This window comes from Strix aluco, chromosome 11, assembly GCF_031877795.1.
Source record: "Strix aluco isolate bStrAlu1 chromosome 11, bStrAlu1.hap1, whole genome shotgun sequence".
In the NCBI taxonomy this organism is placed as follows: domain Eukaryota; kingdom Metazoa; phylum Chordata; class Aves; order Strigiformes; family Strigidae; genus Strix; species Strix aluco.
In genome coordinates, this window is record NC_133941.1 from 22,043,194 (window position 1) to 22,058,207 (window position 15,014).

General features: G+C 35.3%; 1 protein-coding gene across 1 annotated transcript in view; it reads left to right on the forward strand.

Moving 5' to 3' along the window:
* The window catches only part of PPARG (peroxisome proliferator activated receptor gamma), a 63,045-nt gene that overhangs the window by 26,723 nt on the left and 21,308 nt on the right, over nt 1-15,014 (forward strand). Inside the window, exons 2-4 of the mRNA XM_074835957.1 lie at nt 7,407-7,634; nt 9,634-9,803; nt 11,565-11,703. Coding sequence (XP_074692058.1) covers nt 7,415-7,634; nt 9,634-9,803; nt 11,565-11,703 — 529 coding nt within the window. The 5' untranslated portion in view covers nt 7,407-7,414. The remainder of the gene's footprint in view (nt 1-7,406; nt 7,635-9,633; nt 9,804-11,564; nt 11,704-15,014) is intronic.

A 15,014-nucleotide genomic window follows, 5' to 3' on the forward strand; every position in this document is an offset into this window, starting at 1 on the left:
GCTTTGGCTATTTAAAGTCCTACCAATACACTGCTGTTCAGTGCACACATCATCATATAAATGAAACAATTTCTGCCCTGAATTATACCAATATTTTGAATACGTGCATGGATAATAAAAAAAAAAATGCTTTATCTCTGCTTCTTGGTAATGCAAACATAACAATACAAATAATGGAATTTTTAAAGCAAGTCTTCATAGCTTTTTGCTGTTACATTGTTTTTCTTGTTGCAGTCTGAAGCATACTGATTTTGTCAAACACTGGGTTGGGGGTATCAGCCAACAAGGCTCTTTTTATGTACTTTTTTGCTTGTTTGTTTGTTTAAGAGCATCACGGATTGTGTCAGCAGAGTTCTTGGAAAGAGGTTTTTTTAGTTATGTTGTGCTCCCTCTGCTGACTCTGCAGCAACAGAACACAAAGTAGTACGGGTCCTACCTTATGGGGTGGTTGTTAGATTTAAGAACCTGCAGACCACACAGCAGTTGTTTTAATGTATGAAATGAACTGTGTCCAAAAGCTTTGAGTCATTGTCTGAAATACAGAAAAAGTTCACATACTTCGGTTTGTCCAAAACCAAACTTATTTTATTCAAATGTTGCCTATTAGGTAAAGTCCGTTATAATGACAGATACTATGAATGAAAAATATATTATTTTCAGGATTGAAGAAGGTATCTCCTAAAAGCTTAAACTAAGCTTAAAGTTTCATTGTACTCAAACATAATCAGGAATATTAAAAAATTGTAGAGTAATACCATCCCTGCTGAAGAAGGTTGCTGTTTCAGTGATAACACAGAGAATAGGCAGGGGGAAAAAGATAATATTCTCTCACTGGACAAGTGAAGAACTGAGGCAAAAGTCTAACTAGCAGCATCTTCCCCCCCCCCCCCCCAGGAAAAAGTAAATGCAGTAAGATGATGCTATTTTCTCTAAATGACCAGAAGAACAATGAATAGGGCAAAGTAATACCATTTTTCCAAATCTTACTAGAACTGATGACCATTTCCACCTTCCAGAGACATCAGTTAATCACTTTCTGAACACAATGTATCTCCAGACCCTATGCGTCACACTTAGAACCTGAAAACAGCCCTGATGAAAATGTTGGCTTGAACTACTTGTCCATTGCCACATAGAATTTCCGTGTCAGAGGCAACGAAAGAACTGAGTTATTGAAAGGGGAATGCAATTATTTTATCACGAGACTGTCCTTTTGCAGCATTCTTCTCTAAAAAATCAATGAAGGTCTTCAATTCAGTGGATGTGGTGCCATCATTTAGGGTAGATGTGTATTTGCAAGGCACACATAAAACATTTTATTGTTCCTCTTAAGTAGATAAATAAATTTAATATATGGGGATATCAATCTGACCTTCACCATCTCTAAAGCTAGGAATGGTTGTGTGATCGTAACTAACGTATATATGACATTATTTCAGAGATGGTCTGAACCTGCTTTAATTAAATTATTTGGCAAAAGTCACATTAAGTTCTGCAGCACTTGCATATGAGTTTATTTGACGAACTCTGACACATTTATACATGAGATGAAATTCAAACTATTTCATGAAATATGCTTTAAGTAAAAAAAAAAAGAAGATAAAACCAAAACCAACAAAACCCAGTATTTACATCACGAATATATATTTGTCCATATTTATGTTCATGTAGTATAATTATACCACTGCCTTGATTTTGGTAATGTTTCAAAGCTGAGAGGCTTTAGCTATTTTTTTTTCCTTCTGATTTTCTGTAACTCGTATGAGGCTAGGATGTTCTGGTTGCTTCATTAAATACCTCTAGGGTCATATTTTGGTAGTTTTGTCTGGAAAGAGCGTGTCTAGAATGTAGTGCAACAGGCCTTTCAGGTTAACTGAGCACAGGTAGTGTTTATGGTAAAGAATAGCTTGTGATCCAAGATGTTTTTCATACCATGGTAATCTCTTAATGTACTATTTTATGTTTTCCTAATATATAAAAGTGCACTGAGTAACCTTCTCCGGAATTGGAAATCAATTCAATTTGCAATTGCTACTGAATGGAGTAACTTAATGATTATGATAGTTTTCACAATCAGCACCAGATTAGCTAACTGTAAGCTGTCACTACATGACAGTTAACACAGACATGCATCAGATGAGTTCATGTGCCTTCTTTTACTTTGTAGATAATAGCAGTTGGCTACATGAGATTAAATGCAAGTAAAGGGAGTTAAAACAACTAATATCATATCTCCGGGTTTAATGTTATCTCAACAGCACTCTCACTTCTGGTCTTTTGCTGGCAAAGAACGATTTTTGCACATGAAAATCTTTTTAGCCAATTAGCTATGTTTTTATTACCCCATATGAGCATGTGTGAGTTTTATGAAACAATCCTGGAGTAGTCTCTTGATTGGACTTATGCTTTGGATGTTTGGGTGGGTTTTTTAAAAAAAGCCATGAGAAGACAGCAGAGGTAAATGTTGGCATTAGTCTTTTATGGGGAAGAAAAAAGACAAAATACACAGCAGAAATCAAGTAAAGGTACATGCAAAATAGAAGTATTTGTAAACTAACTCTTATACAGAAGAACAGCTTTCATGTTTTAGTTTTCAATAATGCAAGAGTGAAACTGGCACATGAAAGGTCCTCTTCATTCTAGTATTTATAATATAAATTAAAACTGAACAGTAAAATTCATTTTGTTTCCAGTGTAATAGCAAATTTTATTAAATTGAACAGGATATCCATAATTTGACTAAGACTTAGCAGTCATGTGTGAAGATTCAAACTCTAAAACTGTAATGGAGTGCTTTGATTTTTGTATCCAAAACCTGAGCAAACCTGAAAATTCTCATAAATCAGAAATGTTTATGAATAATATTAATGTGAAATCATTGATGCCTAGCTGTTTTGTTGTATAAAGAAATATTATAATGTGCATCTTGTTATACAGAAATAGAGAAAGAAAGCACAAAACAGCTGTTTGTGATGGATTTGACCTTAGATACTCTTACAGTATAGCATTTACTACATTGACTTCTTCAATATTCCTTTAGCAACTCTGAATTTACTGGCATCTTTGAAAAATAGCTATTGATTGGTATATCTGTATACCGGGTCACATTGCTGCTCCTTTTTTTTTTTTTTAACCAGACAAATAAGAAATATGTGCATAATGAGAGAAAGTAAAATATTTTAGTCATTTGCTTGTCATAAAATACAGTAAGAAAGCAAACCTTTACCACTTCTTTGCACAGACATCATAGTCAGTAGTAGAAATATAGTCCCCACAGCTGGAAAAGCACAAAATTTGCTTTATTTTATACAGCAATGAGGAAAGCCAAGATTAGGTAGAAGCCACACGTTCTCCATTTCTCCTCACGTAGACATACATGTGTATAAACATGCATCTTGTCTTGTGATGCCGTTGTCGGAGAATGTTACATCCCTCAGAAGAGATGTACTTTCCTTAACTGTGAGGCCTGAGAGGCAAAACATTTCCCAGCTGTGGTTAGATTAAATGTTCTATGTTCATGAGCCCTCCTAGGTACATGCTAGAGTGGGAGTTGAAATTAAAATCCATGTATATGGTACAAAGCTAAGGCCTTGTCAATTTAGATTTACAATATAGCCAAACTTAAATGTTTTCAATGGAAGGAAAGCAGTTAAGAATGTACATGCAAACCTTTTTTTTGTGTTCAGCAAATCCTATCTACTTAAGGCATTTTACCATGCTAGAACCTTTTATTTTAACAGAAGACTTCAGATACACACAGAGATATGTGTATGTATATATGTGTAGTATCATTGCCAGGTACCTTTGTGGACATCTTAGACTAAATTATAATATAGACAACATAACAATTTTTCAAAATTTAAAGTAGACATTTTTTGTAGGGGAATGATTGAGCAAAGCCTTTTTAGTTACCTGAAGATCAGAAGAACTGATATTACTAGTCATGGCATGTTAACCTCTGGAAGGGGTGGAGTTTATAGGCTTTTGCTCAAAGAATTGTAAATGGCTGCTGATTCCTGATTTTATTACCTTAGAGCAGAAATATGAGTAGCATAAAATGGAATTACTTTGTGACCCATAGCAGCTGATAGGGGCACCCACAATTCTCTGTTCTTCTCTTCAGTGTAATCTTGGCGTTTTTATTTCCTCTATTTGCAGCATAGAGAACGCGTGTGTTGTGAACAGACGCGCAGAAAAAACCCCAAACTATTAGTATGGAAAAAACAGCATGCATGAAAGACAGTCCCTCATATTAAGTGATTGTTAAAATAACAGATTGATTTTATTTATTTATTTATTTTTATTTTGTCTTTTCTACAACTTAATAAGAATCTGAAACATCATAGTTCTAGGCTAGAAATACTTTTACAATGAAAGTGCTCTGGCATTATTGGTAGACTTGGCTGAAACAAGTTAGCTGTGCTGACCGTGAAACTAGAAAATTGCTGCTAAGGAATTACTACTGTACCCTCTTAGCTTTTGGAGTTTGTGCCTGGCAAGCCAGCCCTCTGGACTTACAGGCTTATCTGAGCCTTTCTAAGCTGTACTATATCTGTACATAGTGAATTTCATGCACACACTGTGTTATAATGACTCGGGAATTTCGAAGAATTAATCACGTTCTACATAATCAAATACTCCAAAACATCACAGTCATTCACTGTTATAAAGTGAAACATAGACTAGCTTTAACTTGCTCACAGTGGTTTGCAAACTGGTCTTTTAAAGAGAAAACACAAAGTGATAATGCCTCAAGATTGTGAGAATATTTTTATAGAGTTTTTATGGATGACGTTGGAAAACTGTTTAATTTTAACATCTGCTTTGTATGTAACACAAAAATTGAGATCAGCGGCAAGTGATTAAGTGTATTTCTATTCAGTGAGTGCCTTAAGCTTGCACTTCCCTTTAAGCATGTACTCAAACCTCTTCAGCTGCTTCTCTAGTGCAGGGGAGGTGTCTGTGTGTGCAAGGGCAGCCATCAGTATGAGTCCTCCTGCCTTCTGATGACGGGGTTTCCTGCAGTTGTTTCTTGGCCACACAGTAACCTTATGGGTGCACCTGCACATATCGAGTCCTATGGACTCCACAGGATGAACTTGGGCTCTAAGGGGGACCGTGCTTGTAGGCATCCCTCTCCTTCACCCTTGAGACAGCCTACGGGCTATGAAGTGGACATAACTCTCAGTGTCGCTTGCTTAAAGGAATATAAGCCAATGTTTACATTTTAGATGACTGTTGATTTTGTGTTTTTGAAAGATGTGTCTGGTTAATTACAAAAATGGACTCTTAAGAAGGAGTCTATTCTATTTTTTTGCTTTATTTGGAAATCTCTTAAAGGAAGACAATTCCCAGTGTTGATGGCCAGCGATTTGCACTTCGTGCTTACAGAAAAACTGACTAATGGAACTAATTGGACCAAGGGACTCTGACAATGTATAATGTACTTTCACCAGATAACTTTCACTTGTGACAGTTAGAAATTCTGCTGTTTACCCAGAGGCAGATCTTACTTTCATTAAGGATAACGAGACTGTATATCCCGTCCAATGGCTGAAGCCTTTGGGAAGGCAGACAGCTGGCTGACCATTAGGCTAACCTTGCCAACAGTTCACCCTTAAACACTGTTTGCGTTACAGAACTCTATCAGTCACGTAGTAATAGGAGTGGCAGTATGAAGGAGCTATAGGTTCCCTTTTGCTCTACTAGGGGCAACATGTATGTCGTGCAGCAAGAGATACAGTAGCATCTCTTTTGTTCCCGCTGCAGTGAGAATTTCTTATCTGAAATTTAAGAAAGATATTTAACAACCTTTGTTGTCAATGCTCAAGGTAGAAGAACTAGAGGGTTGTGCTGTGAGTTCTAGAAGGTGGAAGAATGATGGTGACTTTCCTGAGGAAAGGTTAAGAGAACTGTAACTATTTCTACCCATTGCTACCTTAACACTTCAGCATAGCTGATGGAGGGGACAGTCTCTGTTTTACTTACCTGTAGGTCTGTGAAGGCAAAGGATGATCTCAAAATTATAGAGCAGGTCTGTTCCATTATATTGATTTTGCAACAACAGTTTTGTCAGTGTGACAGTAGTTTTGGTTCAAAATAGATCAAATCAAAGTTCCTGTTATCTAGAGGTTAAAGGCTACTTACTTGATTGGGTCTAAAGTTCAAATTAAACAGCCAAAGTGACCAAGTTATTTTAGTTTCATAACATCTATTCTATTTTTAGATTAGAATGTTCTTTTTATACATCATGGAAAACTAAAGACAGACCCTAGTTATATTAAGTGCTCTACACTTGCTGTTACTTACAGACTTTATCATAGTCGAAATATATCTAAATCAAGGATTTTGGTTCAGCTGTCAGAAGAGGACTCGGAAAAACATTTTATATCTCAATCTAAATTCACTTGATTTGGTGAAGATTTTTGCAGATTGAAGCTCTTTATTTGTTTACTACTTTCAAGATCTGCATAAATACATATGGAATTTGGAAAGCCATAAATTAGATTTCCTTGAGCCTTGGGTTTAAGACTCTGGGATAAAACTTCTGACATACTTGAATGACTTAACCACAGATTTCAGATATTTCTTGTTATTTGGAGGAAAAACACCACTATTAATACCAACTACTTTTTTTTTTTTTTCTTAATTTCTTAATTTTCAGGCACTTGGGAAGAATGATGATTAGAATTTGAAAAACTGAAAAATTAATTGTGGAAGCCTTCTAATTCTATTCACATGCATGTTATTGAGAGATGCAGTTAAAGTCAGTGTTATCTGTCTGTTAAAAAAAAGTGATTTTTTTTTTCTAGTTATGCTCCTTTAATTTCATTGGGTTTTTTTAATGACTTGCATGCTTACTAAAGCACATACACATTCTATAAAATATATTATTTAAATGCAGTTGTATTTCATCTGGCCATTCATAATTATTTAGATGGTTATTTTTCCCATATATATTTTTGTTATTTTTCTAGCTGAACCATTGTTCTGTGAGCCCACTAGTTGTCTCTGCTGCCTTTTGAAGTACATATCAGACCAGTTCAGTCGAGTAGCATACCTATGACAGCCATTCTGATCTAAGGTTAACATGAGCCTAGATGCGAGCAAATCTCATTTGCTCTTATGATGTAAGACATTAGAGCTTTCCTAAGAAGAACCTCAAAGCTGCATTAACTGCCGAGTGTTAGCCATGCAATGCTACTATACAGCCTAATGCATGATATGGTGACAAACTCAAGCCTAATGGTAGATGGGGCCTAAACATTCCCTTAAAACCTACACCTGATTCAGAGTTTGCATCTCAACCCTTTGGACATGAGACAATTGGACCTTAGCTTGGACTCAAACCCATTACAGAGATAACTAGCTCCTTTTAAAATGTCTGTTTCTTTTTTTGTTTCCAGGGATTACAATGGTTGACACAGAAATGCCGTTTTGGCCCATTAATTTTGGAATTAGTCCAGTGGATCTGTCTGCGATGGATGATCATACACATTCCTTTGACATAAAGCCATTTACCACTGTTGATTTTTCGAGTATTTCTTCACCGCACTATGAAGATATTCCTTTTGCAAGAACTGATCAGACAAGCATTGATTATAAATATGATATCAAGCTCCAGGATTGCCAAAGTATGCTTTTAATTTTTTTATTATTTCCTTCATGTTCACATTTGCTTCATTCTCTGGAAAGTGTACTATCAGCAAAAGGATTTAGAAGTATTCATATGCCTAAGTGCCGGTATCCTGTCTCATCGGAGATGTCCACAAGATATTCTATCTAGAAAAAGATAGAACACATATAGCAGACCTTCACCCTTCCAGAGCAGCAGATGGAGATCAGGCAATGTACCATAAAGTATCTAAAATAACATTAAACACTTTTTATTAGACACATGAACCCCCCCATTTGTTTCTGAAACCTCCAGTCTCCTATTCACGTGTCTTGTGTATAAAGTGTCCTTTGAAGCTCTATGCACACAATGCAGAATAAATATCATGAATGTTAAAAAATGCCCCGGCATACATAGCATATTCATTATTAATATGTGTAGCTTTTAAATTACAGATGGACTAAGAAACTGATGGAGTAGAAATATTGGCTATGTCTGAGTCAAAATGTTGGCATAACTTTTATCAGTGTTCCTAATGCAGGCATAACCTTGGAGCTTCATGTGCTAGTATTATTTATATATTATTATTTATTTATATAAATATTAAATATTATTATTTATTTATATATATTATTTATATAGTATTATTTATATATATTTATAAAATGCTGGGTTTTCACCAGTTACAGTAAAAAGAAATTACACGGAACTCTTCTTTTAAGAAAGGAAGTGACCTATTCTTAAATAAGCTATTACTGCATTCTTGCTCAAAGTAGGAATGTGAGGTTGCTGTACCTAGAACTTTTTTAAAGATCCACTTAGTCTGTTAAGGTCTGACATCAATTTTGTTTGTAGTAATCTGTACAGGAATTCTTTCAAGGAATTCTTGCTAGGAAAATTGTGGAATTTAATTTTGGTTGTACAGTGAAGCAGGTGCTGTGTAGCTCTGGGTTACTTATCTAATAAATTAAAAGACATTTTTCCAGCTAATAATTTTTGTTTGTTTGTTTAATTAAAAATGTCCATAACACTTTAATAACAAGCTAAGGAGTGCAGTAGAGTTTAGGTAGGATAAATCCTCTTCTTCTTTACTTAGATAGTTTTCCACTTTTCTTTTTTCTTCCTATTTTATATAGGAAAGAAAACTTTCTAGTTTGTATAATGTAGCCAGTCTGGAAAAAAAAAAACATTCACTTTATTGTAATACTATGTCTGTTACATCACTCCTGAGATGTGATCTGATGTTATGTTATAGTGTCAAATGTCACAGCTTTCTTCTATGACCAGTAATGATTGCTTTAAAGATATCATCTTTGTTTCAGCTTGTTCAATATTACAAACTGCTCTCTTAATTAGAAACTTTCAGAAGAGAAAATGTATCTCTAAACTGCTTCCAAAGTGGAACAGTGTTCCCCAGGAAAGAACTAAATTTCTTTAAATATTCAATATTATATTATCCAATATATATATTATCCAATACATATATATATTATCCAATACATATATTATCCAATAATACGCTATACAATATATAAGTCTATTAGATGCTTAAATATTTTTTTTAGACTAGATTAGAAAATCCCAGTCCATCTCCCTGCAGTAGTCCTGAACACCTTGAAGTAATACAACCAGATTAGGTACTGAGAAAAGTAAGGCCTTTGAAGTATGAGGTCTCCATATGTAAATTTTTAATATCTCTATCTTCAAATCATTCGATGCTGCAGAGCTGAAAACTGAATCTGTAATACACTTTCTACGTCAGAATCTGCCTCTTCAAGGTTTTTCAGCCTATATACTGCCAGTGAAATAGCAGCTTACACCTTATATCCCTTTACATCCTGCGTTTACTACTCATTTAGTATTATGAAGCAGACCTATGAATCCATGTTTACTGTGATTGTTTGTGATTATTCCTTGCTGCTTCTTCTTTATATTTAATTATACTTTATATTTAAATATACTTTATATTTAATTATACTTTTAAACTATTATACTATTTAAATCTTCTCTATACACAGGTGCAATCAAAATGGAGCCTCCTTCCCCGCCCTACTTTTCAGAAAAAGTTCAGTTGTACAATAAACCTCATGAGGAGTCTTCCAACTCCCTTATGGCTATTGAATGCCGTGTGTGTGGGGACAAGGCCTCGGGATTTCATTATGGTGTGCATGCATGTGAGGGTTGTAAGGTAAGTTGTCACAAATGTATTTTTTCTGAAATAAGATTTGATACTATTTTCATCTAAATAATCACTTGGTAAAATCAGAGATCTGTGCTTTTTAAAAAAAGTTTTAGGTCTTTAAGTAAATTGTTTCACATATACTGTGTATACTTATGGCTTAGTAAGAGGGAGTTTTTTAAAATATATTTTGCTTTTTTTATTACGTTGCTGATCTATTTGAATTTTTTGTACATTTCTTCTACATTTGTCAATTATGCAATTAAATTTCATTCCTGCTGTCTTGGAGGTCACTTGTAGAATCTGAATTCATATAACGCAGCAAAAGCAGGCTCATGCCCAACTCCAAAGCTCAATACTCTGAGCAATTTAAAATTCAGACTTAAAATTCTGATGGATCAGAGTTTCTTTACCCAGTTTACACATTTCTAGGTGACTACAGAAAAGCCTAATGGTATTAAAGAATGTGGCTTTCTGCTTTAAAACTCCACCAGCTTTTTTGTATGTCAATGTTATAAAAATTTGCCATCCTCAAGAGCAAGAAAGGAAATGCCAGAGAAATAAATTAATAATAATTCATTGAGTTAAAACAAAAAATTATAGACTTTAACATGAAAGTCTTATCTTCTCTATTTTCAATATCTTGAGGAAAATAACTACTAGTAAAGATCCAATGCAGAGCCTAAATAAAATTTGTAACACTGAATTAGGAACCACATAAATCAATAAGTATGCTGTTGATTACTTAAATTACAGTGAGTTATATAAATAAGTCTTGGCATTATGCTTTTATTGTTAATGTTCACTGTGAGGAAAAATTAATTGTTACAAAGAACAAATGGTGATAAATTTGGATAAACTTTATTAATTGGTTATGAGTAATCTGAGAAAGTATCTTTAAACTGTAAAAAGATAGAATTGTGAATTTTCATAATGATTTCTGTCTTTGTAAAACAAGAAACACAAAAAAATGTGCAATCATTTCTGTGAGTTTGGTGCCAAGTTTTTGGATTTTTCATGTGCCAAACTTGTAATATCCAAACAATGGAGATAAAGTAGAAAATAAAACAACCTAAAACATAGAACCCAGAAATAAATATTGCAAAATTAGTTCAGCACTGTGAAAAACCAAAAAAATACAATAGGTGAAATAATATAAATTATCTTTAAGTACTCAGGCTCAAAAAGGAAAATAAATATTTGAAATAGAATAAAAAGATACTCAGTTGGGCAAGAAAATTTAAACAAACAGATAACCCATAACCTTTTTTATTTACTTGAGATCAAACTGCTGTTGGCAGAATTTTTAGTTTGTTGTGATTTATTAAAAATTTTCTACATTGGTAATGAACTTTAAATTTTGAAAATTTCATGTTCACTTTTTAACAAATATTCCCATGAGCAGTGGAACAAATGGAATTCCGCTTCCTTTGGCAGAGCATTTCTCATGCTCAGCACATCTGTAGATCTCCCAACGTCCCTACTGTCCTTAAAGTCCATTGATTCCCATAAGCTTCCCCTCAAAACCTTCCCATAAGCTTCCTCTCAAAAATTTGAGATTTTTACCCCTCTATCAAACTAGGTTGCAAATGGCTAATAAGATCAGAACAGGGCCTTGCTGACAGACAGTGTGATTACATCAAGAAAATGTGTCTAAAATGAAGTTAGATTCAGTGTGTATACAGAAAGGTGCTTTGCATGTGCAGAGAAGTGAGACAGTGACACTGGCAATTTCTTGCATCCTTTTACATGCTTTTATGTTTACTCCAGGGCTTTTTTCGAAGAACAATCAGATTAAAGCTAATTTATGACAGGTGTGATCTTAATTGCCGCATCCATAAGAAAAGCAGAAATAAATGTCAATACTGCAGATTTCAGAAATGCCTTGCCGTTGGAATGTCACATAATGGTGAGTGTGCGTTTTAAAACAATAATTTTCATCTGAAAAATAACATGAAACATTAATATGATTACTGAATGTGCTGCTTTAACATCTAGAGTCTTCTGTTACTTCAGGCAGTTTAGAAATGTGTATCAGAGACATTGTCTCTGAGTTTAGGAGACTACGTGACTGGAGATTACTTTCAACATAAAAATCAGATAAGCAGAGATCTGCATTTATCGATGTAATACATAATATGAGTTTGTTTTACTCTCCATCATTCTTGCTCATTACACTGTTGGTTGTTCTTCCTGAACATATTCCTAGTGTAATTGTTATTTTTCAGTTCACTGTCATCTTTTCTGGCAAGTCTCTTTAGCATACTGTAGTTTAATATCACTTTCCTGTAAGTGGAAAATTTAATTATGAAAAATGGACTAAAGAATTTACTGAAAGTTTGTGAATAATAACAGCTTGAATTTGATGCATAGAACACCTGTCGAGGACTGTTAGCACCACCAAGTTAACATTTCCTCATGCTAGAACAGAACATAATTTAAATGAATGGGTCAGACCCTGTACTGTTTTAAAAAAACCTGTCCTCCTCCTTCCTAGGATACCCACATCTGGGCATAGATTCCAATGTGTGGTAAGTAGGAGTGTAGTGTTTCTTAGCATGCTCATTCAGCTGTCGGCCTCTCATCATATAGTGTGTATAGCTGTGATTCCTGTGTAATATGCACTGTCTGACCTCTCCACCACCCAGAGGCGAATATCCCCTTCCATCTGTGAACTGTAAGCAGCGTTTTCATTTTGAATATGTTGTAGTCTTAGGTTGCAAAGGTGTTTGCAATGTGTATGGTGCTGTGATTGCCTTCTTTATAGTAAGCAGATAGCATTAAGCATATTGTGATACTGTTCTCTTGCACAGAATTTAGAAGAAAGTTCCTCTGAACTTTAAAATTAACATATCAATTCATGTGGAAATACTTATGAATGTTTGGACAGAAGGACATAATGAAGATTCTTTGCTGCCTTGCTTTGGCAAAGTTGAGTAAAAACAGGAATTAAATGTCATAACATAGAGACTTATGTAATTCTAAGGGTAAAGAATTGCAAACATGACTGGGAAAATAATTTCTCTGTGGTTTTTTTAGAACTTTCATTATTTTCAATATAAAAAACGAGCGTACTGTCCCCAAGAGGAAAGCTTAACTGTGGTTTGCAAAGTTAATACATGCACTGAATGTAAATTGGTATGGGAAATGTTTTGCTAATAGAAAGTATGGTTTTCAAGTTCCTGGGATGCAACAGTAACACTTAAAAATAAATCTAATCTTGAAATGCTACTGTGGGTATTTTTATAGTAATTCAGGAGGTTTTATTATTAATTTCAAGGTGCATGCCAAATTCTCTCATAACCTAGCGACACAGCTTCCAATTATGTCAATGGGAACCATGTGCAGTTCTATCAAGAAGGGGAAGGCCAAGACCATTCTCTTTGGCTTAGTAACATAAAAAGCCCAAGAAATATTTTTGAAATTAATATTTCACCTGCCATTTCTTCCTGTTCAGCCACTGCCAAGGTAGAAGCTGCAGCACCAGCAGGGGCCATGGTTGTGGGAGTCCAAGGGAGGCACAGAGAGGAGGGGCAAAGGGCAAGGCCATTTGTCCCAGGGCTTGAAGCAACACTTTCATTTGCTTTCACCATGAGCTCAACTAATAGAGAGTTAGTAGTGTTTATGGTCAAGTATTGGCTTCTACATTTGCCTTTTTTGCCCGCTCTGGTTACATTACATTGCATGAAACAATACCCTCATTCCTCCATCATTTATAAACAAAAAAAATATTAAAAAATAACTAAATTTCACCTTTGAAGACACAGCCCTATATGAATAAGCATGCAGAAATGCACACTGGATGATGTCAATGACACTGAGACATATTGTTATGTTGAATCTACAGATTAAAGTTCATCCACCTGGATAGTTAAATTATCTGAATTTTAAATGCTTGGAATCAGAATGCGGATTATTTGTGCCTGAGGGTTCCAATCTATGACTGTCTTTGCATAGATATGTTATTGCAAAATGAATGGGGCACTTACGAAAATGGGGAATGCAAGGAGACACTTAGCAGCTACAGCCACATTTTTTCACGTATAAGCACTACATACCACTTGGCTGAAGGTTAAAAAAGACAGTAGTGTTCTCATGCTTTGAATATTGTTTTCCTTTCCTTCTCTAGCCACAGTGCTGCTCTCTGTTTAACCCTTAATTGCTCAGATTGTGTTCTGAAGTACCACTAAACAGAAGCTCGGTTCTTTTATTTTAGAAATTTCATTAATTTTTTTATCTTCTACTAAATGTAATATTTATATAAAACCAACTACTGTAACGGAAAAAAGGACCACACATGGCGGTATGTCTTTATTATCAGTTCTGGGAGCAGTGAATTGCTTAATCTGAGCACATGCCTCCAGTAAACTCAGGCAGGTATCCACCCAGGCTCTGTCTTGTGTTTTCTAGTGTAAGAAACTGTGTTTATAGTCTATTTGGGGACTCATTTATGCTCAAAAAAAATCCATAATCTAGGCAATCAGAAGAGTAGAGTGCTGTACAGAATAGCCTATAAGCAATCATAGTGACTTCTCCAAACCATAAAATGTGGCATAAGGATAAGTGTTGTAGTTTTTCCACAGAAAGGAAAAGAATATAATGTAGCATGTAGTCTCTTACTATATTCACTATTGGTTTTATATCACTGACATTTGGAGTATACTCTAAATGCAAGTAAATAAAAAACTGCCAAAGGAAAGAGAGAGACATCATATATTCCAGCTGCAAGTTCATGCCCAAACTTGCACAGTCTTTGATTAGCGTGAAAGAAATGGCCATCTGAACCCCTTCCACCCTTGCAGCATGAGCAGTGAGCCATATTCCCAGATCTCTTATACCACCTCGCTGTCTTGCCCCTGTCCTTCCCACCCCTACAGATCCTGCCTTGGTCCACTGCCCAGGCTTTCAGGAGATGAGGAAGCTGGGCCTGCGGTGAGGGTAGATGGAGGAGAGAGAAGATAGAGTAGCAAGGAGGATAAGTGGTCCAGGGAAATAGAAGATGAGGCCAGGGTCATGGGAGGAAGGTGGAGAGAAAAGCAGAAAAGTGAGATCATGCCAGCCATCCTTTCAATTTCCTCAGCCACTGGAAATGCTGTGAACTCTTATCCACCCTGTGAACTCTCCTTTTTCCACCCTAACCTCTGTAAGTATCACCAATACCTCCTACTTCTCCTCTCACCCAAAATCCCACTTTCTAAATTCCTTCCGTAAACCTCCTGG